At 36.1% G+C, this 27164-nt stretch overlaps 1 protein-coding gene across 6 annotated transcripts in view; it reads left to right on the plus strand.

The window, feature by feature from the left end:
* Positions 1 to 27164, plus strand: part of LOC128982912 (peptidoglycan-recognition protein LF-like) — a 175761-nt gene that overhangs the window by 71266 nt on the left and 77331 nt on the right. Inside the window, exon 2 of one of the 6 annotated variants that reach the window (XM_054402001.1) lies at positions 761 to 815. The exons of the other annotated variants lie outside the window; for them this stretch is intronic. Within the exon in view, the coding sequence (XP_054257976.1) occupies positions 774 to 815 (42 nt within the window). The 5' untranslated portion in view covers positions 761 to 773. The remainder of the gene's footprint in view (positions 1 to 760; positions 816 to 27164) is intronic. 6 annotated transcript variants of the gene reach the window in all.

The raw sequence follows: 27164 nt of genomic DNA on the forward strand, positions 1-27164 counted from the left end.
ATGAAGAAATGCAAGATAAATACTAGACTGCTCTTCTTGACACTTTACAATTACGTTTTCCCCTTCTTGGACATACTTCTCCGCTAGCCCGTTGTTCTTGGAAAATGAGGAGATGAAATTCTATGATTAAATTTCCACATGGATATGAAATTAGTAAATTCTATAGAAGCAAAGCATGGTCCTCCATCAGTTCTTAGTTCATCTGGAATACTATGACTTGCAAAGTACTTTTTGAGGTGTTTTCAATGTGTGTAATAACAGTGCAATGCTACTTTTGTTCCTTAGATTTTCACACTCAAAATATCCTGAGTAACTATCAGCATCTACTAAGAAATCATTACCCCTACATTCAAAAAAATCAGCTCCGATGAACTGCCATGGCCTCACTGGTACTGCCTATTTATAATGCAAAGGTGTGTTGCTGTTATTATTGTTTATTTTTACAATTGGTTTGAGAAAACGTGGGAGTCTAAAATAATAAAATTGTATAATGAAAAGGTAACAAGAGTAACTCTGTAGAAATAGTCATCAGCGCCGTCCTTAGGGTGGAGCGAGTGGGAAAAACCTCGCGCAGCGAGGCCTTACTATCGCTAATAATAAGTTAAAGATTTGGAATTAAAATAATAAAATGGACAGACAGATACATGTCCCTAAAATATGTCTGATTTATTATGAATTATTTCAATTATTGTATTGATTTAAAAAAAACCCCTACAAACGACTTTTAAAACACAATAGAATACAAAACATCGTTTGACAGCGTCGGCGGCGGGATGATGGAACCCGAGCCTCGCAGCAGACACCGAGCCACCCCGGTGAGTGTGAGTGTGAGCGAGTCGTACTTATACCAATGAATACACAAACTATAGTTTGTGTATTCATTGCTTATACGCTTACTCTTACTGACGCCTGGCGGCATTCCAACACCACGCAGCCACAGCCCCATGGCACCACCGACGAACCTGTCATTTGGTGGGGGATGGTAAAGGGGATCATGTCACGTGATCGCCTTCCTACAGGTATAAATATTTACGGGATGGATAATCAGAGAAGACTGACTGTAAGTAGTCGTAATAAACATAAGCCTATAACAATCTCCATTCATACTTGGCTTAAAATACCTACTTTGTATGGTCACCATTTCATTGAAAAGTATTAAAGTAAGTACGGTAAGTAATGTTTGTCATTAAAGTAATTAAGGTAATACTGTGAATCAATTCCACAGTTTGTAATGATATTACCTCTTCTAATTTATTAAAAACTCATTGACAATTATATGTAATATTTTTTACCTCTAAAACCCTCTTCATAGACCAACTGCCGAAAACACAATAAACCTAACTTGACAAAAAGGAAGTAACAAACAAGATAGCCTATGAACATTTACTATTTACAAAGTGACGGGACGACAATCCATAATGAAGAGAAGTGTTCATTTTTTTTATTAATGATTGTAAAGAATTTCGTGTGCAATATTTATGATATCCACTTTGGAATTCGAACAATAATATGTGCAATTAGCAATTCACGCCCATTTTCAGAGTGTAAAAGATAAAGATTCATTTTTTCGTCAAAGTACTTAAAATGACGACTTTGCAAGTATAATTTTACAAAAATTTCCGGGGAGGACCCCCTTTCCGCTGGGGGGTACTCCATACCCCCAGGCCCCCCCTTGGGCGTAGTAAAACAAGGCCTTGCAAATTTGTATTGCCCCAGGCCTCGCATTTTATAAAGACGGCTCTGATAGTCATTGCCATACAATTTCATCAACATGCACTACTTGTTTAAAAACAAGTGCTAAAGCACTTTTTGCTCAATTAACCAAATCATAATGTAGACAACACATTAGGGAATTGTTTGGACTTTGTTCAAAATGACTATTAATTAAAAAATAGTCGTTACACATCATTACCGTGCTGCAGCTTCCATCGCAAACATTTTTAGAGCTGACAAAATATTAAACTGATAAATAATTTATTTTTCCATAAGAATTGTATTGCCTGAGCCAAGGCCCCGTCGTCATTGAAGAGCGACGCGACCGACAGTCGTTGCAAAACCATGGACTGAGGCATGTTTTTGTATTTAGCAAACCTACTCATTATCCCCTTATGACACATAAATCAGATTTAGTGTTTTGTCCTTTTACAGAATGATACAGACAGTGTCATTAGTCTGTGCGCGCGGATCTGATGCTACTAGCCATTCTATAAAACTTGGGCTCACTCACTCCATTATGGTCTCACTCACACCAATAGTCGTCTATAAAATTTCTAGCTGGAATAATCGAATTTCTAATTGAATCACCTGATTGAAAAAAGTAAATATTTATATTCTTTTCTAAATATTATTATAGCAGAGTGTGTTTAACGGAAAGATTAGTTTAGTTTAACTGTGTTTTTTGTTTAATACTGTGTTTTAACGTATTCGGCATACATAGAATTATGTGTGACAGAGTGAAAAGTAAGTTGAAGGGTAGGACGCTGAACGGACAGAGTCGGGAAATAGTAAGCAATGTTTACCAGTTTATGAAAAAAGAGGCTGACGATAAAGCTGTAAGCATTCCCTTGGCAAAAGCTCGCGCCCGAACAGCAGTGGCAACAGGGGTCTCGGAGCGAGTCATAACGAAGATTAATGGCGAACTTAAAGCACTACTAGCCTAATACATGATGACGATGATAGCGACAAAAGTTTTTGTACTCCTAGTAAGTTAAAAGAAAGCAGAAAAAGGCCCGTCACTGGAGTGGATGATTTTGATAAGGCTTTGATAAGACGCTTGGTGTATGAGTTCCACATTCAACATAAAATACTACCAACAGTTTCTTTACTACACGAGGAACTAAAAAAACAGATAGATTTCAAAGGATCAAAATCAAGCCTTAGGAGAATTCTGAAGGAGCTTGGATTCAGATGGAGGAAAACGCAGAACAACCGAAAAATGCTGATTGAGACAAACGAAATCCGGGAAAAGAGAATTTCTTATTTGAGAGCAGTCAAACGTTTCAGAAATGAGGGTCGTACTATTATTTTCATGGACGAATCATATATTTTAACAAGCCATGTTTCAAGTCTATCGTGGTCTGACAACTCAATCAAGGGAATGCGTGTACCCATTTCTAAAGGACAACGCCTAATAATGATTTATGAAGGAAGTGAAGCTGGTTTTGTCCCTAACGCATTGACGATGTGGAAGGCATCGAGCACCACGGGTGATTATCACGACAATGTCAGGAATTAAACCATGATCAAGTGGATGAAAGAGAAACTTCTGCCGAACATACCACCGAAGTCCGTGATAGTTGTAGATAACGCACCTTATCACAATGCGCAATTAGACAAAGCACCCACATCAAATAGTAGGAAACAAGAAATGAAGGACTGGCTAACCAAACATGGAATACAATATTCAAACGAAATGCTGGTTCCCGAGTTGTATAAGCTTGTACTGCTGAACAAACCAAGATTCATTCGATATGAAATTGATGAACTACTCACGGGTACTGACCATGTTATTCTTCGTCTCCCCCCCTACCACCCAGATCTAAACCCAATAGAACTTATTTGGGCTGAAGTAAAAGGTTACGTAGCTAGCAGAAACGTAAATTGTAGCTTCGAGAGCATCCGTTCATTGGCACAGGAAAAATTTGATATCATTGGTGCAACAGAGTGGAAAAACAAGTGCGACCATGTAAAAACTATTGAAAATAATTATGCTTCAGCTGAGCCGCGGATCGACGACCTCGTGGAATCAATGGTCATATCAGTAGGAAACAGCGACAGCAGTGATGAAGAAGACGATGATATGAGTGACATTGAAGACTTCGTTTAAAATATATACAGGCCTTACCTTGTAAATAGTTAATAAACTAAAATTTGTTAATCAACTTTTATCATTCAACTATTTAGGCCTACATTTGCTTTTACTGGTGTTTTATATTTATTTTCAGTTTGATATTATATGCTTATAATAATACAGCCACGGTTAGATAAAAATCAGTCATAAGCTTAAAGAAGTCTTTTAGTAGTCGTCAATTTTACAAGATTTGTCAAAGTGGTTTATATTTTTGAAATCTGAACAAAAAATAATCCTTCAGTTACATTTGGATATGGGTAAATGAATTAATAAAGCATCCAGTTAATAAGATGATTATAAACATATTTATACTAAGACCTTGTGAAAATAACCAAACAACAAAGGTTATAAATTTAGCAACAATCAGTAAATTAGAAAAGTCCACTCATTTTACAACCGTCCTCGTCAACGAGTAACCCATAAGCGATAGAACTCCACATTTCAACGAGACAGTAGGCCTATGAATGGTCGTGGATAATAAATAAATCGTTCTCGTGTTCTTATTTTCTCCTCTAATCCAAAATCCCGATCTTCTTATCACTTTACTTCAGCAAATGAGCGATCAGCATGAAGTGATCCAACTCACATATTCTCATTCTTTCACATTTCTCATATTTCAGTATTTTAACGTCAAATACTAATTTAGGCCCTTAGGTCATACCTTTTTGTGGTGTAGTTTAGAACTGACGTGAAATCTTTGTCTTTTTCAGCAATTTTATGGGTATTTTGTTTGTTTTCACACGTTTTCCCTCGGTGGGAGCAGTCACATTCTTCTAATCCCTAAGAAGGATAGTCACCTTTATTAACTTGGCCTTCCAATTGCGACTTGAGGTTCAGATTTTTTGTTTAAATTATGTTGTTGTTATGCTATGTTATTATGTTCATCTTGTAAAATAATTAGAAGGATTCTCAAATTGTACACCTAATAATGATAATGAAAGGTACAAAATTAGAAAAATGTGTGTGTTAAGAAAAAAAACGAAACGTGAAAAAAGGTTAAGAATATCACAAACAAAACATTGAACTGTTTACAAGTAAAAAGGTAAACAAACAAATAAACACTGACAGCGATTTTATGTGACAGCAAAACTGACTAATGTTTTTAGAAAAGAGCCCCCTCACCTCCCCGCATCCACACGACAGCTGTTACAACCACGAGCACAGACTAATGGTACCATCAGTACATATTAATCCAGATAAATCAACTACAGTAATATGGTACTGTAAAGACTTACGGTGATGTACTGTTATGGTACATCAATAAAAATGTACATATACCAAATACATACAAAAACAAAATTTACATATTATTTAATTCAAATAAAACTTTAAAATAAAAGCCGAACTAGTGCAGGTGGCATTATATGTATCTGACAGACGTCTCAAAATCCTGGCAGCTTCACCTGACTCACGTGATCGCACTCACTAGTCACTAGATAACATATACAGTAGTAGTATGGCAGTGCAAGGGGGTGCTATGGTTGCTGAAGGTGTGGGGGTTTTCTATGAAGGCTTTATTATTGAAAACTGTACTTTAAATTGTTTACTTTTCAAAAAATAAAAGTTTATATTCATATATATAGATTTATATATATATGTCCATGAACGGTCCTACATCAACCGTTACTAGCAACAGTCGTTGGAGTTAAATACAACGGTCTCTAGTAAAATAATGGTTATGAAATCCATACACCACTTACTCACAATATTAATGGTTGGCTACAGATTAAGCACATAACATAAGAATCACACACTTAACATATAACCCAGTAACCTAACGCATTTTACCTTGCATGAAATAGGGTAGTAGGTTTCTTTTTTTATGTTGTTTGTAATAGTGCCAAGATGCTAAATCCAAATTTTCGACCTCGGCGACTTTCCGGATCACCTCCAAAAAGCTTAAAAATTGGCGGAATTTCGCACTATTTTTACGTTTGTCCGATTTTGACCCTGAAGTATCACTTTTTCATACAGAACAACCATAACCATTTTTAAACTACATTAAATTACCTATCATTTAAGACCAAAATGGGTATTACAGGCCTAATGGTTTACAAGATATGACTCCGCAAACAACGGCTAAAATTACCAAATTTAGATTTTTTTTAAGTTTGGCTAACGTTAACCCTAAAGCATAATTTTATCATTATTTTTTATTAAAACAACCATAATTACTTTAAAACTACATTAAATTACTCACAATTTAAGACCAAATTGGTGATTATAGGCCTAACACATTGAGAGATATGCCTCTTCAAGGTTCATAAAATCAAATGCTTGTATTTAAAGTTTCAAGCTATTAAATTTTCTCAAGTTTTATAAAAGAACCATAATAAGAAATAAACTAATTTATTTCATCTCAAGAACAGATTGTGTCATAACATTTTTTTATGGAAATAAATCTATTGTATCTATCTACATAAACACACACGTACATTGTTACAATAAATGGTTCTCGGGAATAGAACACAGGCCTGTGACGAACGGTATTTATTTAACTGTATCGCCGCGGGAGCAGGTTGGTGGAGAACACTGAGGGCGACTGCGTCTGTGATTAGATGATCCTTGTACCTTTGGACATGGACTCGTCCTGTAGGGGTATCAGTTGAAGATTGACTTGTATGACTAACTTGAGACGTTTGGATGTGTGAACTATAATTTAGTTTTTCATTCAATTGAAACAAGGGTAATGGTGAAAATCCATGTGTAAAGAAGTGTTTTAATTCTTCATCCGACTGCATCAGAACGCATAGCCTGTGGAACAGTTTGAGGGGGTCAATAGTCACCTTTATATTGCCTACAGTCACAGTATTGACATCAGAAGAAAGAGATACTACTTTATTCATCCTTTTGTATCTGACTTATTCATATTTTTCTCATAAAACTCAACATCGTTTCATTGCCAATATCTCTAGCCATATGACAGTTGACAGTTTCCTTCCAACAATTCCACTGCTTAAGAACATTATAACACCAGTATTAGGGAGGGTGACGAGGTAACCAGTCACACAGCTTCTCTGTATTCACTTCAACTCGAGTGACTCTAGAGGGTCTCATTTCTACATGCTACTCAGTTGTATGTGCCTTAACATTGCAGTAGGCCTACTCCTCAACCTCAGCACTTTAATTCTACAGATAAATTATATCATTCCTACTGTCCATCGGGTGAGCACGGTGTCAGCTATACCACGGTCCCGAGTCAAACCTACATAGCTTTTCATTAGGCAAATGAGCACCTGCTCTATAGTCATGTCCGTCCAAACACCCGTCTAGAACTTTTCCGAACGCTCAATGAATGGTGAAGAACCCGTTGGTGGTAAATAACTGGTGTGTATTTAAATCCATCTTGTTTCCTAATTTCAACATATCCTGCAGGTACAGATTCAAAAACTTGGCATAAAAGAAGTAATATGTAGCATGGCAGAACGATAGCAATGTTACAACCTGTTTTCACTGTTGCCTCTTCATTCTTTATACCTAAATTCCTCTTTATAGTATAAACATTTTAGTTACAACAGATTTTTTCCATAAAAAAAAGAAAACTTAAAATACGTTGTTGAAATGAAATATTTTTTTTTTACATTCTTATTATGGTTCTTTAATAAAATTTTACCAAATTGAATAACTTGAATCTTAAAGTACAAACATTTATGGAAGATTTTATGAACCTTGAAGAGGCATATCTCTAAATGTGTTAGGCCTATAATAACCATTTTGGTCTTAAATTGTGAGTAATTTAATGTAGTTTTAAAGTAATTATGGAAGTTTTAATGAAAAATAATGATAAAATTATGCTTTAGGGTTAACGTTAGCCAAACTTAAAAAAAAAATCTAAATTTGGTAATTTTAGCCGTTGTTTGCGGAGTCATATCTTGAAAACTATTAGGCCTGTAATACCCATTTTGGTCTTAAATGATAGGTAATTTAATGTACTTTAAAAATGGTTTATTGTTGTTCTGTATGAAAAAGTGATGCTTCAGGGTCAAAATCGGACAAACGTAAAAATAGTGCAATATTCCGCCGATTTTAAAGCTTTTTGGAGGTGATCCGGAAGGTTGCCGAGGTCGAAAATTTGGATTTAGCATCTCGGCACTATTACAAACAACATAAAAAATAAACCTACTACCCTATTTCATGCAAGATAGACCCTGATTTTTATAAGGTTACTGGGTTAATATGGAACACACTTTAAACACAATAGTGCAGTAGAAAAAGTATTGGAGGTGGAACTAATTGCAACATAAATTATTCCAGTTATATTAGAAATGGTAGATAATACACTGATTAAAAAAATACTAAAAATATACTTTTTTATTGCTAAGCAAAATACAGGTTTTTGGCCGCCATCTTTAAAAAAGTGTAAATATAATTTGTGTAAATGTAAAGTGTAAGTGTAATTTTATTTATTGTTAAAAAATCTTGTTTGGTATCAAATTATAGGAAATTTCATGCTGAAAAAAATTATGGTTGGATTTAAAATATACTGTTAACGGTGATGCACTATGGAAGAAAAAAGTGTGTTTAAAAACGTGGCATTTTAAAAAGTTTTTTTATTTAAAAACAATTTAATACTTTTAAAATTATTTTTTTTCATTTTTGACGCTTAAAACATAAAACTTCCCAATTTCTCTCCAAAAATGTTTAAAGAGCTTAAAAAAATAACTTAGTATATCAAATTGTTTTTGTACGGTTATGTAGCGGAGAAGTTAAAAAATGTAAATTTCAAATCCCCATGTTATTCTTATGGAGAATATTGTAAAATGTTGTAATTTGCTTGTTTATGGATATATTTTGATAAAACCAGTGGCGTAACAGAAGGGCCCGCAATGCGGGTGGGCCCGGGAGCTGAGGGGGCCCGCGAACCGGTGAGCGAGAAACGGTGAGCAGAGAGGCCCGTGAGACGAGTGGGGCCAAAAAATTGGAGTTAATTCTTATTTAAATGTACAGGGTGAACATAAAAGAAGTGAACAACTTTGAACATCTATTTATCGAAAACTACGGATCTGACATCGCTGCGGTTGGTACCAGTGAGTCGGAAAACACCTTAAGTTTTGTCTCAAACAGCTGATTGCTGTCAACAATACAAACATGTGACAAAAGATGTTATTTATTGATTTGTTTAAAAATGGTCAAACGCTCTCAGAAAAGTCTTTTTGTGTGTTAGAATTAGAGAGAACTCAGTCTGCCACCCATGTCCAATTGTGACTTTTTTGGTGGGGAATGTGAAAGACAAAGTTTTTGTTCCTCCTTTGCCATTGAACCTTATGGAGCTCCGAAATCGCATTACTACTGCAGTACAAAGTGTCAATGAGACCATTCTTGAAATGGGCAGAATTTTGTTTTAGAATAGATGTGTGTAAAATAAAAGCCGAGGATCCCATACTGAGCACTTGTTATATATGGAAAAAAACTTGAGAATCTTAGCTATCTAATGGTGTATTTCACATTCTCCTAGGTGGTATAACTTTCCTGCAATCTTTTATTAAAGTTGTTCACTTCTTTTGTGTTCACCCTGTATTATCAATCATTCAATAATTGTATTGAACAATTAATAACATTGATGTTATTAATAATATGTTGTTATCAGTTATCGTTTAATTTTGGTAGGCCTCTTCAGTGATAACGAACTAGGGTAACAAATTTAACGTGTTATAACGTGGGTCTTTGATTATTATGCAATCTTAGTTTCGTCACCGAGAGATATTTTACTTCTGATTTCGTGATTTCGTACACTGCTTATATCGTCTCAAACATTTTGTTACTTTGGAGCCTGGAGCCATGAACGATGGCTGGGGCTTTTAATATTGTATTATTTTACATTTTAGTTTTGTAATAATATTGATTGTATTTTGTTAAATACAATATACTGCTACTCTACCGACTGTGTTTGTTAGTCCATATCTTATTTTACCTCACAATTAACCAATAGACATTTGTTGTAAGATAAACGCTTGAAATCCATACAAAGATAAAATAAAACTATGCAATAGGCTATTTTAGCCTGTGATAAAAGTACGTCAACCAGCTTTTAGTGTATGAGTTAATTATAACCAAGGATTAAAATGAAACTAAACATTAAACTAACCTAATAAATTAATACTTTAATACTATATTTTGAAATGGCAACCGTATCAATGTAGGTATTTTAAGCCAAGAATTAATGGAGATGAGTTTAGGATGAGTGGCGTAACCTTTTAGTTTTGAAAGGGACTAAGGCGGACATATTCCTTAGCCACAGCTGTTAATTAATATCCAATACAGACAAAAGCAACTGAGGGGCCTAAGAGGGTTATATTATTGAAAATTGTACTTTATAGTGTTAACTTTTCAAAAAATAAAAGTTTATATATATATATATATATATATATATAGATTTATATATATATATATAGATTTATATATATATATAGATTTATATATATATATAGAGATTTATATATATATATATGTCCATGAACGTTAAATACAACTTTTTTATATTTATTACAAATATATATATTAATATTTTATATATATTTCATTATGAGGAATTGCAATTTACAATAATTGAAGCTTGTATGTAATAAAAAAGATATTTAATAAAAAATATGTAAAAAAAGTTCTGGTCATGAATATAGAGTGACATGGCGGCAGAACAAATTCTGATGCGCGCTATGGACGACTAACGACTGGTATGCCCCCAGTACACTCTCGCCGAGACGCTCGCCGAGGCGCCTCGCCGAAGCGTTCGCCGAGTAATTCGGGCGAGAGCTTATGCGAGGTAACCGTGTACACTCTCGCTTTGTCTCGCAGTCGAAATGGAAGCAAACATCGATGTGGAAGTAGCGCTCGCCACTCGTGCAGTCTCGGGTCCTTTGACTCGTGCCAAAAAACCGACTCCAGATGGAGCGCCGGCGAGCACGAGGCTAGGCGAGGCGAGGCGATCCGAGTCGAGGCGAGAGAAGACGAGCGCACCGAGTACACTCTCGCACTCGCCAACGCTCGCCTTGCCTCGGCGAGAGTGTACTGGGGGCATAGAGGGCTCAATTGCTCGATGGGTTGACACCTCGCCTTAGGCCGGGGCCACACTTGTAATTTTTAACCTGCGAGACTGTATTTTCTGTTTTCACGTGCGACAATTTCATCGCACATGTAAAGCCTTGCTTGTTTACTGCACTACAAATGCAAATTGTTAACAACAACATTTAATAAAAAAAAATCAATTAAATAACAATATAACAATAAGATGTTAAATTATTAACACACTAGCAAGAGAGCCCGTTGTGGTTAAATACAACGGTCTCTAGTAAAATAATGGTTGTGAGGTCCATACCCCACTAGACTCACTAATATTAATGGTACAGATTAAGCACATAACATTAGAATCGCATACTTAACATAGGGAACTCACTTTAAACACAAATGCAAATTGTTAACAACAACATTATTAATCAAAGAAAAATCAATTAAATAACAATATAATAATAAGCTGTTAAATTATTGACACATGTTTTGTATGCTTATATTACGCATACTAGTAAACCAATTATTGCATTCTATAAGAATTATTGGTTTTTCTTTTCCGAATCGGGTTAAAGGTCTTCTACCCGATTGATTTTCATAATTTTGGCCTTAAACTAAAGGTATGGACGCACAACAGATTTGCCATCAATCATCGGCATTCATTTTGACGTAGCATAGGCCTATAGTAGAACCATGGATAAAACATACTCCTTAGTAGAATCTTGTTCAATACGTGTGTAATGAACTGCACACTGTACTGTACTGAACAGTAATCAAATCACTGCGTAGTGCATTAAGCTATTGGCGCAGGGCAAGAGGCATTCGCATAGCAACTACTGTCAAGTTCATTGCACTCACCCCAACCCCCAACCCACCTGCTGTGGATTTCTGCAAACTGATGAGTCAACCCCCCTTCCCTCTTCCCCACCCTACACTGCTGTGGTCAAAACCTTTATAGTTATACTAGTGAACCCGTGCGGCTCAACGCACCGCAAAAATACATACATGAATTTAGAAAACAAATTCATACTGTCATATATTGACTCTGAGTCGAAAATAAAATACAGTAATGAATGAAGCCTTAGAAGGAAAGCAGTCCATCAATTTTCTAGCTCCATATGTCTTATATTTAGTAAATTAATAAGCTATCAAGTATTTCATAGTTATTTTAAGATTTTATAACACATTTAATAAAACATTTTAATAAAACCAATATGTAGCATATTTGAAGAACATAAAAATGCTTCTTGAAGAAACCCCTTTTAAAAATAAACACAAAAAACCTATTTTATTGACAACAGTACTTCCTTGAATTAACTTACTACTTAAGTTTTTATATGTGAAATCACCTTCAGGAAGATTACCCTGGTCAGAATTTTCCGTGATGAATAGGTGTACACGACCAAATATGTAGCCCTACTTAAAGCAACACATAGTTGCCCATGACTGAAAACTGGTCTGGGCAAGAACAGTACTACTTTTAAGTGATTGCCCTTGTGCTTTATTGATTGTCATTGCAAATGACAAAGCTTATGGAAATTGGCATCTTCCCATTTTAAATGTTAAGTTTGTTTCCGACAGGCACAGTTTTATTCTCGGAATCAAAATATGTCCCCCCGCACTTATTCTAGTTAGGACTTTCAAACACACACATTCTATTAAATTGTTACCGGTAACCATTTTGGTCACTTGGAGCCTTGTTCCATTAATGAGGCTCTTTGGTGTATTGATATTCCTCATCAATAAAACTACACTGCCCCCTTGTTTAAAATCAATCTGTGCCTTGGCAATCCACTGACCTCTATATTGTTTAAAAACTCAGCTGTTTCATGTCAAATTAATGATTGTCAAAGATTTGTGATTTTGAATGTTACAGTACAGTTTTGTAAATCATGGTAACTTAATCTCAACTAAATTTTACTATTCTTCACATTAAAATAAAGTAGTATGATCCATTATGAGTACACTTTAAGGTATCCAAAACATGATTAAACTTAATATACATTTACAGGTATAATACACACAGATTTCTTATGTAGTAGACTTTGACTATTTTCAACCAAAAACATATGTTTTTATAAATAAAAATTATCTCCCATGTTATCATTATGGAGAAAAAAACTGACTTTAAGGGCCTCTGACGCCCTTACCAACGACTTTATAAAAAATCTAATATCGTTGGGCACAACTACACGTTTTAGCCTTTATTTTGAGACCTCAAACGTCAAAATCGGGCGAATAATAACAGAGGAGTTTGATTAACAAAAAACGGCTTAGCCTATTATATATATAGATAGATATATATATATAAGGGGGGGGCGCTGCTTTTGGGTTTGCCCAGGGCGCCACTGACCCTTAACACGGCCCTGCGTATATTTCGAGTTATGCACAAAATGCGCCCCTGTATATAAAGCTATGCAAGCACATATTTGTCATCAAGCATCATTATTAATTATCTAATGTATTACTCAACAAAAAAAATATAAATTTGATTTTTTTGATTTTTCACTTCAATTAAAGATGTATTCCAGCATTCTAATTACATTACCCTACATGTTTTGGTCTAAAAACCTTAAGTGAAATACCAGCTTTCATTTGAGCTACTGATAATTAAGATTCCGATCTTAATAATCCTACCTAAAGCACACTGCTGAATCACGAATCAACAATAATTATAATCGTTTTAGTACTTATCTGCAATCAATGATACGTTACTCAAATTGTATTTAAGTTATTTCATATGTCTTGGTCTTAAAATACTTCAAAGGCTTTCACTTGAGATATTGATAGTTTTAATCTGTTAAAAAGATATACTGTACAGTATCGCTCAATCAGAAAACATAAATTTAATTATATCTTGGATATGGAATTTAGTTTTAGATATATTTACTCAATTCTAATTACGATATTCTTTTTGTTTTATTTATGAGCCTTATTATGCGCGGCCACTCGATTGGGGTAGCCACAGGTGTGGCTTGGGGTAGCGACAGGTGTGGCGAGGCCACGCGTCTGACAGAATTTTTTACAGACATACGGTACATTTAGTTTCTCAGAGTGAATAAGTAAAGAAGCTGAACTATTTATTTTACTTTTACTTAAGCGTCGTAAACGTATACGAAACAAAAGTATTGGGAGGCAATCCGTTACTAAAAGTAAGACCTTCAGAGGTATTTTTCAGTTTTTTTATGATGATTTCAGAGATGACGACAAGATGTATTTTGGTTGTTTCCGCGGGAGACGAGACGTTCTTTTTATAACCTTTTAGGAAGAATATAAGGCGACTTATCCGTATCGCATTAGAAAATGAATAATTTTATTTCAGCTAAGGAGAGGCAAGCACTTACCTTAAATTAAATATTATAATGGTTTTGACTTGATTTAATCATAATATTAATACAAAGAGTACTCAATCACAACAGAACTACAGTTAACTTGAAAAAGAGACATTTGCAATACTGAATGCTTGCAAAAAGTTTCATGAGTACGGTATGTATGAGGGATGCAAGGTGTTGATAATTAAATCGGATCATAAGCCTTTAGAGGCTATCTTTAAGGGTGTACTAACGGCTCACAGGCGCTGCGAGTGTGTTAGTTTCAGCGTTGGCCACTAAGAGCGCTACGTGTACTAAACCTAACTCATTGAATAGCCGTGTGCGAGCCTCTCTTGGAGTAGGAGTGAGAGAGAGCGCTTGTTTAGTACATCGAAGTTGTGTTATATACTTCGATGGTTTAAGTTGTATTTCTGTCTCACTCTCACCTCACCCAACGTTGTTACCACTCCCGAGTAGCGAGTGCCACAGCGGGCCGACGCGGCCCAAACACTTGTTGGAAACGGATCTCTGTTGCTGTCCCCCAGGGGACATTTGATTAGCATACTGGTAATGCATTAATACTATTAATTTAAAAGGCTGTAAAAGTATACCTAGGCCTACATAAAAATACAGTTTTTATTAGTTTATTTGTCGTTTGGATGTCGATGAAAACGGCACCAAAACTTGTGTTCCGCTTCAAAATAACTTGAAATTTAGTCTAATTAGACTTTGGAGAACTCACAGTCATCTAGTGCAAGAGACAGCAAATGGCATTGAAGATTTGTAACTTAATTCACTAGCTTTGACTATAGATAGAACTAGACATTCCATCCCCATGTTAAAGTTGGGAGCGTTTCATAAAGTCCAAATTTCACAAAGTCCAACGGTTATAATATTAAATAAACAGAGCGTTTCACAAGGTCCAAATTTCATAAAGTCCAAAACTATAACATTCAAATAATCACCGTTTCACAATGTCCAAATTTCACAAAGTCCAATGTTAAAAAATCAAATAAACAGAGCGGTTCACAAGGTCCAAATTTCATAAAGTCCAAAACTATAATATTCAAATAACCACTGTTTCATAATGTCCAAATTTCACAAAGTCCAACGTTAAAATATCAAATAAACAGAGAGTTTCAGAAGGTCCAAATTTCACAAGGTCCAACGGTACAGTCTGGGCCAGAAGTCTCTACAGTGGTTGCCACGGTCAGATAGCAGGCACCGTCCGCCGGCGCCCAACTACTGATTACTGATTACTCCCTGTTGCAGCAAACCTAAGTACGGTACTTGTTAAACTAATGCTATTTAAATAGGGAATAAATGTGATAATTTTAAGGAGATATTCTAGTGTAAATCAAATAAGGGAAATGGAAAATCGATTAGTCTGCAGGTTTGCTGCGGAGGGGGTGAATACCACTACTTTACACTCTTTACAACGTATCTACGGACCCACAATGATGTTTTGTGACGCGTGGCAACAACACTAGGTAGTGTAGTGCCTACATACCGAACCACGGCAACCTCTGCAGCGACTTCTGGCCGAGACTGTAGAGTGAAAATTTAAAAACGTACGTTTTCATGTCCCTGGCCTTTTACTTCGTAGATACTGGATTCGTAGTTTATTATTATGTGTTTTAATATTTTTTGGGACGGGGGCAACATGTTACACACATTTATTTAGTTTTAAATAGGTTATAGGTATTTTTTTCGTATTTTTAAAGTCTCGAAATTCACGACCATGACGTGTCCCTAGGGTACATTTTCCAACTTTCACGCTGTTTTTAGACTAATTATTCATGCCAAAATATATAAAGCCATATTTTTATGTCATCAATGGTTATTAAACTTACAAAAAAGGAGCATATTATAATTTTATTGTCATTACAAACTGACTACCATGACAAAATAAGTCTGTCCCTCGATTTGGCGTCACGACCATTTGGGAAAAATTTTCAACTTTGGAGCACAACAGTGGCAAGCCTGGCGTCGATGGAGTCAGTTGGTTTTAGAGACTAGTTCGGGGTGTACGTCAGGATTGTAGTGCCGGTCGTTTTGAGTTGAAAGGAGGAATTACAAGATTAATAAAGGAAAGATTGTGTTTTTTGTAATTTTGGTGTGTCCATGACCGTACGTAGTCATTCGATGAAGTAGACATGGTGTTAACTTTTGTTTATAAGATATTTCAATTGCTAGATTAACCTAGAAGTCCACTTTGTATCCTCAAACATGAGGTGCAGGGCTACTGCCAGAACAGAGCCAAATAACACGTAATTTCACGACCAAAGTTTCACGACCATCGCGGGTTTTTTCACGACCAATCCAGCATTATGGATTATAGTGTGTTTGGTCGTGACAATAACTTTAATATAATTGTAAATTGAACAGTTTAGTTCAATTGAAACACATATTTTTATTATAACTAACAGGATAATTGAAGAATTGTTTAGAAAGATTTAGATTATTCCAGACAATTCACGACCATACCGCTTGTTCCTGACCATCACGTTTATGATTTCTATCATAAAAATTTCAAAAATTAAAATATCGTCATATTTTAATGTTTTATACACAAAAGAAGCACACCTCTATACAAACATAACGATTTTTCGGGTCTCAGGTAAGTTTTTTCGGAGTTATACAAACTTAAAAATATTTTATTGGTTTTTTTCAATTTTTTTAGTTTTTTTATTTTTTTCTAGAAAGACCAAATATACCAAAAGCTCAGTGACCTTTTTATTGTATAATGGTCATAAAAGTAAATTAGTTTATAGCAAAACATAGTTATAAAAATAATATTAACTATTTTTAATATTCATTTAAACGTCCGTTATGGTCGTGACAGGATTTTGTGTTTTTCCACTAAAGATGCTCTTTTTAAAAAGAAACTACCAAAGATATTGCGTTACCATGGACATTTTATGAAACTTCAAATGTTAATGAAATAAAAAAAATAATACAAGTTTTGAAAAAAGGGGAAAAAAATTTGCAAAGTGCTTTTCCTGAAAACGTACGTTTTTAAATTTTCACTCTGTACCGTTGGACCTTGTGAAATTTGGACCTTGTGAAACGCTATGTTTATTTGATATTTTAACATTGGACTTTGTGAAATTTGGACATTGTGAAACGGCGATTGTTTGAATGTCATAATTTTGGACCTTATGAAATTTGGACCTTGTGAAACGCTCTGTTCATTTGATATTAATTTTAACGTTGGACTTAGTGAAATTTGGACCTTGTGAAACGCTCTGTTTATTAATAATTTAACCGTTGGACCTTATGAAATTTGGACCTTGTGAAACGCTATGTTTATTAATATTTTAACCATTATTGGACTTTGTGAAATTTGGACCTTATGAACCTCACCCTTAAAGTTGTCTCCAGATTATAAATCCAAATGGACGTAGTTGAAGTGAACCACCAACAGTTTTTGCTGATGTAAATTACTGATTTCTGTCAAGTAAGACTCCCTCTTATCCGGACTCCTCGGGACCGAGGCCAATCCGGGTAACAGTTTTTCCGGTTAAACTGACGTCCCCAAAAACTCGTTAAAACAGACCGTTTAAATGCATACTGTATACAGCATTTGACTTAAATTTAGGGGAGCATTGTATTTAGACACGTCGACACGTGATCACTGGTCTTTCCCACGAGAACAGTTGTTTCAGTACCACCCACTTCCTGCCGATCTAGTCCGGTTAAAGAGATGTCATTTCTGCTGAGTGTAGTCCGGTTAAACCGATGTCCGGTTAAAAGGTGTCCTGAAGGGAGTCTACTGTATGCAGACTTTTAACCAAATCAAACTGGTAGGACAGTTTATTGTAATTTGTGGTAATCTTTGAAATGAAATGAAATGAAAAAGTGAAATGAAAAAGTGCTTTATTGCTGCTTTTATTTACATTTCCAGATACCACGCAGGGCATCTGCCAAATTAACACTTTAGGCATTGGCCGGAAGGGCCGTCGGCCAGGTTGGCAACACAGCAAAGTTACAATAACACTTAAAACAACCACAACATATATATACCTAACAAATAATCAAAATAATACAATAGACACTGAGAAAATAATAATAAGCTACTTGAACAACAACAATACAGTTAAATTTACGGAATAAAAAGAATAAAACAAATAGATTACTATTTTATTTACTTTTTTTAAAAGGAAAGAAATATACAACTAATTTTAGGCACTTTTAGACAAGAGAAATGTTTGATTTAAAAATTAAATTCTTCTACCAGTGCCCATCTGTACTGCCAGGCTTCTCTTAAGAAACCCGCCAATATCCGCCAATCCCTACCATTCAAATATTCTTCAAAATCAGATTTGCTTAAAAGAAGTGTATTAAAATATTTTTTCCTTATATTACCTAATATTGGACAAACGGACACAAAGTGAAAAACGGATTCTATTTCATTCAGATTGCACAATGAACATGTGAAGATTTTATTAGTCATCCAAGGTTTAAAATTAAGGTCAACAAGTTCTGCTCTCGCTTTAATACTCCAGGATATTACGCTAATATCAGATGTTTGGCACAATACATGTCTGTCGCCGAGGTCAAGGTCGAGGGTCAGATATTGTTGGTGATAGAGTGATGTACAGGCTCTGCCTAGACAGTCTGCCCGCCACCTCCCCCTCACCCCCTCAACCACACTCATCAGCTGTGACTGCAGTCTGTCCAACCTGTCTATTCTAAAATCTATAAAAATCCCACAACTGAGGCCTAACTCTCTCCATTCTCTGCTCCAGCCTATATTTTTGTCTATAATTTGTTCGGCTAAGATTTTTGTCAGGCGGTTTGGTTCTGATGATAGATTCTTTAAAATGTAGTTTAAATTTTGACTCATGGTGTAAAAGTATATTTTTTCTGATAGGGTCTCTAAATAAATCACATAATTTGGTGTATTGCGGGGCAAACGGAACAACTTCCTGATAAATTGTTTATGTATTGATTCGACATATTTACTCTCCTTAAAGCCCCATACCTGTGCTCCGTAGCATACAATTGATTTTATAATGGAGTTGAAGACAATATATTTAGTGTTAATTGGTATCATTTTGTTGGTGATCAGGTTCCCCCACACAACATTTAACGCTAAATTGGCAGTCCTGGCTTTCTCTTTAAAATGATGTTCCCATGATAATGTAGATGTAAACGTTATGCCTAGATATTTGTATTCATTGACTACTTCTATACGGTCTCCTTTATACCACCATATATTGTTTCCACTTAGCCTGCCACCTTTTCTAAACACCATGACCTTGGATTTGTTCAGGTTTACGACCAGGTTCCACATGTCACAATAGTTTTCGAGTCTTTTAATCATGTGCTGTAGTCCTTGGGCTGTAGGTGACATGAGAACAATATCGTCTGCATACATGAGGATATTAACTCTGGACCCACCAAAACTACACCCCCCTTCCAAGATATCTGGCAGATCATTTATGAACATTGAGAACATAAGAGGGCTCAGAATACATCCTTGTCTTAAACCGGCTGTAGTAGCAAACGACTCAGTGACACCGCCCTTGCACCACACACCCGCCACCGTGCCATCGTAATAATCTGATAAAATGTTTAACATTTTTGTCGACACTCCCAAACATGATAATTTATAAATCAGCGACTTTCTGTCAATTGTGTCGAAGGCAGAGGAAAAATCCACAAAAAAACAAAACAGTTTTTTGTTTCTATTAATACTAATTTCGATCATTGATGATAAATTAAATATATTGTCCGTAGTTGAATAATCTTTTCTAAAACCAGCCTGAAACTCTGTCAATTTATTGTGTTCTACCGCCCATGTATATAGTCTGTTGTTTATCAGCCCTATAAATATCTTACACACACAATCTATAAATGATAACCCTCTGTAGTTGTTTACATTATCCTTATCTCCTTTCTTAAATAGCGGGAATACAATGGAGCTTTTAAAAGAGTTCGGAACCGTTTCGTCAATTAAAATTTTGTTATATACTATCATTAATTTTTCTAAGAGGTTGATTGGGGCGTTCTTAAAGAATTCGTAGGGTACTCTGTCATAGCCAGGAGCCTTTTCTGCCTTAGCTTTTTTTAACACATGTTTTATCTCAGCTATAGTAAACTCTCTATCTAAATCTTCATGGTAATCTTTGATGTCATGTCAACTATCTCAGCAACAATTAAAAAAAAAATATCAAATGTAATTTTAGACACTAGCACAATTCATGACTCACAGAATTAACTATGGTCTTTTTTAATAATAACTAGCTGGCCCGACAGACGTTGTCCTGTCTTAATGTGGTTATATGTCAAATGCTCACTCATTTTCAAGATGAGCTCGTTCGCATCGCTCAATCATGTCCTGGTTGAAGTTCGTTTGCTACGCTTACTCACCTTTAGGTTGGAGCTCGTTCGCTGCGCTGACTTGCCTTCAGGTTAGCTCGTTCGCTACGCTAACTCGCCTCCAGGTTGAAGTTCGTTCGCTACGCTCACTCACTTTTTGGTTGCAAATTAGCTGTTGTCATAAATTTAAAAAAATAATAGTGCTGCACCCTGTTGGTAAACCTATTTACTTTTTAATGCTATTGAACTTCACAGAATCAATTGTTCAGTTGAGCCAGCTGTTAAGATTCTTTAATTCCATTTAAATATGAATACTCATAATAAGGTTAACATGGGAAACTCTAGAGCCACTGGGGCGGAGCCCTTTTGTTGGATCTGCACCAAAACTTCACACAAATCCATGAATAATGCTAAATAATGCCTGAAAGTTTCATTACAATCTGTCGAGGGGTTTCGGAGTCCATAACGTATATACATACATAGTTCCTCTTTTATAGATATAGATAATAATAATAAAAATAATAATAGTTTGATGACAGCTATAATGGAAGTTTGTTGTTCCATATAGATGGGATTACTACTTCAGTATCCAAAAGTCAATGTTACTAGATACAAATTGTGAAGATCATTGCGTACCGGTAACAAAATTTTTATTGTACTAGGTGGCGTTCGCAGAGGCATCCACAAAATTGAGCGGAGTCATCAAGGGTTCATATTATATTGCTTTTGTCATACTGCAGTAAAAACAGTCGTTTTTAATGCATGCGTTGCGGGACTAAAGTAGCATGTTTACTCTTTAGGGAGTAAAAATTGTTTTTAGCCTCTATGGAGTAAAAATCAGCTGTTGTCAACTCAGTTTTAAATTTATATTGTAAACGATTGCATGTATCGAAATATGTATCGATTCGTGCTTTGTAATCATTTTAACCTACAGTCTACAGTCTCTTCCCATAGCATTTTAGCATTGCAGATACATTAATCCATTCCTACACTCAAAACTGCTCACCTATACTACTTCCTTCACCACCTCCTACGTCGTGGACATGTTTCCCTCTCTTCCCATAGCATTTAAATATTTACTACTTCCTTCACCACTTTCAACGTCGTGGACCTGTTTCCCTCCCTTACCACACAATTTAAGTATTGCAAATACATTAATACAAATTAAACAAGACATAGGACAATAAATACTCACCGTGATTGATGATAATTCTCCATTAGTTTTGGAAACAGATGCATCAGACTTCGCTATCGCTGCCACTTTAAGTCAAAAGGGTAGACCTGTCGCTTTATTTTCAAAAACATTGACAGATTATGAAAAACGTCATTCGTCTATTGAGAAGGAAGCCCTAGCCATAGTCGAATCTCTAAAGAAGTGGAGACATTTCCTCATTGGGCGACATTTTCTATTAATCGCCGATCAGCAGGCTTTCCCACACTCTGAAGAGTTCCCACACTCTGCACTGCAAGCCTTACTACTTCTTCACCATTTCCTACGTCGTGGGGCCTGTTTCCTTCCCTTCTCATAGCATTTTAGGATTAGAGATATATTAATCTAACTGCCACAGACGGTTCTCACACTATGCTCATACTTTACTACTTCCTAAGCCACTTCCTACATCGTGGACCTGTTTTCATCACTTTCCATAGCATTTTTGTATTTTAGATACCTTAATCTAATTGCCACAAACATTCCCCACACTCCGCACTGCTAGCCTTTACTACTTCTTTCACAACTTTCTATGTCGTGGGGATGCTTCCATCCCTTTTCATACCATTTCAGCATTGCATCCCCCTCCCTCCCTATCTGCTAAAAACGGTTTCCAATTCCCACGATACACACTGCTCACCTTACTACTTCCTTCACATCTTCTTACGTCGCGGACCTGTTTCCCTCTTTTCCCATAGAATTTTTAGATTGTAGATACCTTAATCTAAGCGTCGTAAACAGTGCCCACACTCCGGACAGCTCGCCTTGACTACTTCCTTCAGCACTTCCTACGTCTCGGACCTGTTTCCCTCCCTTCCCATAGCATTTTAGGATTGCAGAACCCTTAATCTAAGCGTCGTAAACAGTGCCCACACTCCGGACAGCTCGCCTTGACTACTTCCTTCAGCACTTCCTACGTCTCGGACCTGTTTCCCTCCCTTCCCATAGCATTTTAGGACTGCAAATACCTTAATCTAATCGCCATAAACAGTTCCCACACTCCAGACAGCTCGCCTTGACTACTTCCTTCACCACTTCCTACGTCGCGGACCCGTTTTTCTCCCTTCCTATAGAATTTTAGGAATGCAGATACCTTAATCTATTGGCCATAAACAGATCCCACACTCTGAACAACTCACCTTTACTACTTCCCTCACCACTTCCTACGTCACGGACCTGTTTCCCTCCCTTTCCATAGCATTTTAGGATTGCAGATACCTTAATCTAATCGTCATAAACAGTACATTTTTGTCGACACTCCCAAACATGATAATTTATAAATCAGCGACTTTCTTTCAATTGTGTCGAAGGCAGAGGAAAAATCCACAAAAAAACAAAACAGTTTTTTGTTTCTATTAATACTAATTTCGATCATTGATGATAAATTAAATATATTGTCCGTAGTTGAATAATCTTTTCTAAAACCAGCCTGAAACTCTGTCAATTTATTGTGTTCTACCGCCCATGTATATAGTCTGTTGTTTATCAGCCCTGTAAATATCTTACACACACAATCTATAAATGATAACCCTCTGTAGTTGTTTACATTATCCTTATCTCCTTTCTTAAATAGCGGGAATACAATGGAGCTTTTAAAAGAGTTCGGAACCGTTTCGTCAATTAAAATTTTGTTATATACTATCATTAATTTTTCTAAGAGGTTGATTGGGGCGTTCTTAAAGAATTCGTAGGGTACTCTGTCATAGCCAGGAGCCTTTTCTGCCTTAGCTTTTTTTAACACATGTTTTATCTCAGCTATAGTAAACTCTCTATCTAAATCTTCATGGTAATCTTTGATGTCATGTCAACTATCTCAGCAACAATTAAAAAAAAAATATCAAATGTAATTTTAGACACCAGCACAATTCATGACTCACAGAATTAACTATGGTCTTTTTTAATAATAACTAGCTGGCCCGACAGACGTTGTCCTGTCTTAATGTGGTTATATGTCAAATGCTCACTCATTTTCAAGATGAGCTTGTTCGCATCGCTCAATCATGTCCTGGTTGAAGTTCGTTTGCTACGCTTACTCACCTTTAGGTTGGAGCTCGTTCGCTGCGCTGACTTGCCTTCAGGTTAGCTCGTTCGCTACGCTAACTCGCCTCCAGGTTGAAGTTCGTTCGCTACGCTCACTCACTTTTTGGTTGCAAATTAGCTGTTGTCATAAATTTAAAAAAATAATAGTGCTGCACCCTGTTGGTAAACCTATTTACTTTTTAATGCTATTGAACTTCACAGAATCAATTGTTCAGTTGAGCCAGCTGTTAAGATTCTTTAATTCCATTTAAATATGAATACTCATAATAAGGTTAACATGGGAAACTCTAGAGCCACTGGGGCGGAGCCCTTTTGTTGGATCTGCACCAAAACTTCACACAAATCCATGAATAATGCTAAATAATGCCTGAAAGTTTCATTACAATCTGTCGAGGGGTTTCGGAGTCCATAACGTATATACATACATAGTTCCTCTTTTATAGATATAGATAATAATAATAAAAATAATAATAGTTTGATGACAGCTATAATGGAAGTTTGTTGTTCCATATAGATGGGATTACTACTTCAGTATCCAAAAGTCAATGTTACTAGATACAAATTGTGAAGATCATTGCGTACCGGTAACAAAATTTTTATTGTACTAGGTGGCGTTCGCAGAGGCATCCACAAAATTGAGCGGAGTCATCAAGGGTTCATATTATATTGCTTTTGTCATACTGCAGTAAAAACAGTCGTTTTTAATGCATGCGTTGCGGGACTAAAGTAGCATGTTTACTCTTTAGGGAGTAAAAATTGTTTTTAGCCTCTATGGAGTAAAAATCAGCTGTTGTCAACTCAGTTTTAAATTTATATTGTAAACGATTGCATGTATCGAAATATGTATCGATTCGTGCTTTGTAATCATTTTAACCTACAGTCTACAGTCTCTTCCCATAGCATTTTAGCATTGCAGATACATTAATCCATTCCTACACTCAAAACTGCTCACCTATACTACTTCCTTCACCACCTCCTACGTCGTGGACATGTTTCCCTCTCTTCCCATAGCATTTAAATATTTACTACTTCCTTCACCACTTTCAACGTCGTGGACCTGTTTCCCTCCCTTACCACACAATTTAAGTATTGCAAATACATTAATACAAATTAAACAAGACATAGGAAAATAAATACTCACCGTGATTGATGATAATTCTCCATTAGTTTTGGAAACAGATGCATCAGACTTCGCTATCGCTGCCACTTTAAGTCAAAAGGGTAGACCTGTCGCTTTATTTTCAAAAACATTGACAGATTATGAAAAACGTCATTCGTCTATTGAGAAGGAAGCCCTAGCCATAGTCGAATCTCTAAAGAAGTGGAGACATTTCCTCATTGGGCGACATTTTCTATTAATCGCCGATCAGCAGGCTTTCCCACACTCTGAAGAGTTCCCACACTCTGCACTGCAAGCCTTACTACTTCTTCACCATTTCCTACGTCGTGGGGCCTGTTTCCTTCCCTTCTCATAGCATTTTAGGATTAGAGATATATCTAACTGCCACAGACGGTTCTCACACTATGCTCATACTTTACTACTTCCTAAGCCACTTCCTACATCGTGGACCTGTTTTCATCACTTTCCATAGCATTTTTGTATTTTAGATACCTTAATCTAATTGCCACAAACATTCCCCACACTCCGCACTGCTAGCCTTTACTACTTCTTTCACAACTTTCTATGTCGTGGGGATGCTTCCATCCCTTTTCATACCATTTCAGCATTGCATCCCCCTCCCTCCCTATCTGCTAAAAACGGTTTCCAATTCCCACGATACACACTGCTCACCTTACTACTTCCTTCACATCTTCTTACGTCGCGGACCTGTTTCCCTCTTTTCCCATAGAATTTTTAGATTGTAGATACCTTAATCTAAGCGTCGTAAACAGTGCCCACACTCCGGACAGCTCGCCTTGACTACTTCCTTCAGCACTTCCTACGTCTCGGACCTGTTTCCCTCCCTTCCCATAGCATTTTAGGATTGCAGAACCCTTAATCTAAGCGTCGTAAACAGTGCCCACACTCCGGACAGCTCGCCTTGACTACTTCCTTCAGCACTTCCTACGTCTCGGACCTGTTTCCCTCCCTTCCCATAGCATTTTAGGACTGCAAATACCTTAATCTAATCGCCATAAACAGTTCCCACACTCCAGACAGCTCGCCTTGACTACTTCCTTCACCACTTCCTACGTCGCGGACCCGTTTTTCTCCCTTCCCATAGAATTTTAGGAATGCAGATACCTTAATCTATTGGCCATAAACAGATCCCACACTCTGAACAACTCACCTTTACTACTTCCCTCACCACTTCCTACGTCACGGACCTGTTTCCCTCCCTTTCCATAGCATTTTAGGATTGCAGATACCTTAATCTAATCGTCATAAACAGTTACCACACTCCGGACAGCTCGCCTTGACTACTTCCTTCACCACTTCCTACATCGCGGACCTGTTTCCCTCCCTTCCCATAGCATTTTAGGATTGTAGATACCTTAATCTGATCGTCACAAACAGTTCCCACAGTCCGGACTGGTTGCCTTTACTACTTCCTTCACCACTTCCTACGTAACGGACCTGTTTCCCTCCCTTCCCATAGCATCATAGGATTTCAAATACCTTAATCTAATGGTCATAAACAGATCCCATACCCCGAACATCTCGCCTTTAATTCAAATCAATTCAATTCAAATTATCTTTATTCATCAAGTACATTAGAAATATATAGGTACATGAATAGTGTCACATTTCTTATAAGTTATAATAAAATATACATGCTTATAGTAAATGGGAAAAATTGTAAAAGAACATAAAACTAACAGTTAAAACATACTTTACTTTGATTAGTAGGGAAAGAAAAGTCAATTACAGTTCATCAAATGAATAAATAGCCCTGCTAATGAGAAATGTCTTAAGTTTGTTTTTAATTTTTTTTATTTACTTCTGCTTGTATGTCCTTTAGAAGTTTATTATAGAATTTTGTTTCGGCATATTTGGTTTTTTTTTCAAAAAGGCGCAATTTATGAGACTTAATGCTAACTTGCCTCGATTTCTTGTAAGATAATCATGTTTCTTTCCAACCAGCTCTATTTCATGAAATCTGTTTTTAACGGATACCACTGTTTCAAAAACATACATACCGAAAACTGTTATTATTTTCTGTTTTAAACATTCTCTTAACAGAAGTTCTAGGTGGAAGGTTGTAAATTATTCTTATTGCTTTTTTTTGCATTCTTAATATAGATTTTAAGTTTCTCTTATTGGTTGAGCCATAAAGGGAAATCCCAAATGAAATCACTGAATGTATGTATGAAAAGTAAACCAACTTCAAAGTTTCTATTTCACAATAGTTTTTTAATCTAGTTAAGGCATATAATCCAGAAGAAACTTTTGAAAGTACTTTTTCAACATGACAGTTCCAAT

The sequence above is a fragment of the Macrosteles quadrilineatus genome, unplaced genomic scaffold (assembly GCF_028750875.1).
Source record: "Macrosteles quadrilineatus isolate MER2022 unplaced genomic scaffold, UCM_ALF_1.0 Scaffold_1__1_contigs__length_201487025, whole genome shotgun sequence".
In the NCBI taxonomy this organism is placed as follows: Eukaryota; Metazoa; Arthropoda; class Insecta; order Hemiptera; family Cicadellidae; genus Macrosteles; species Macrosteles quadrilineatus.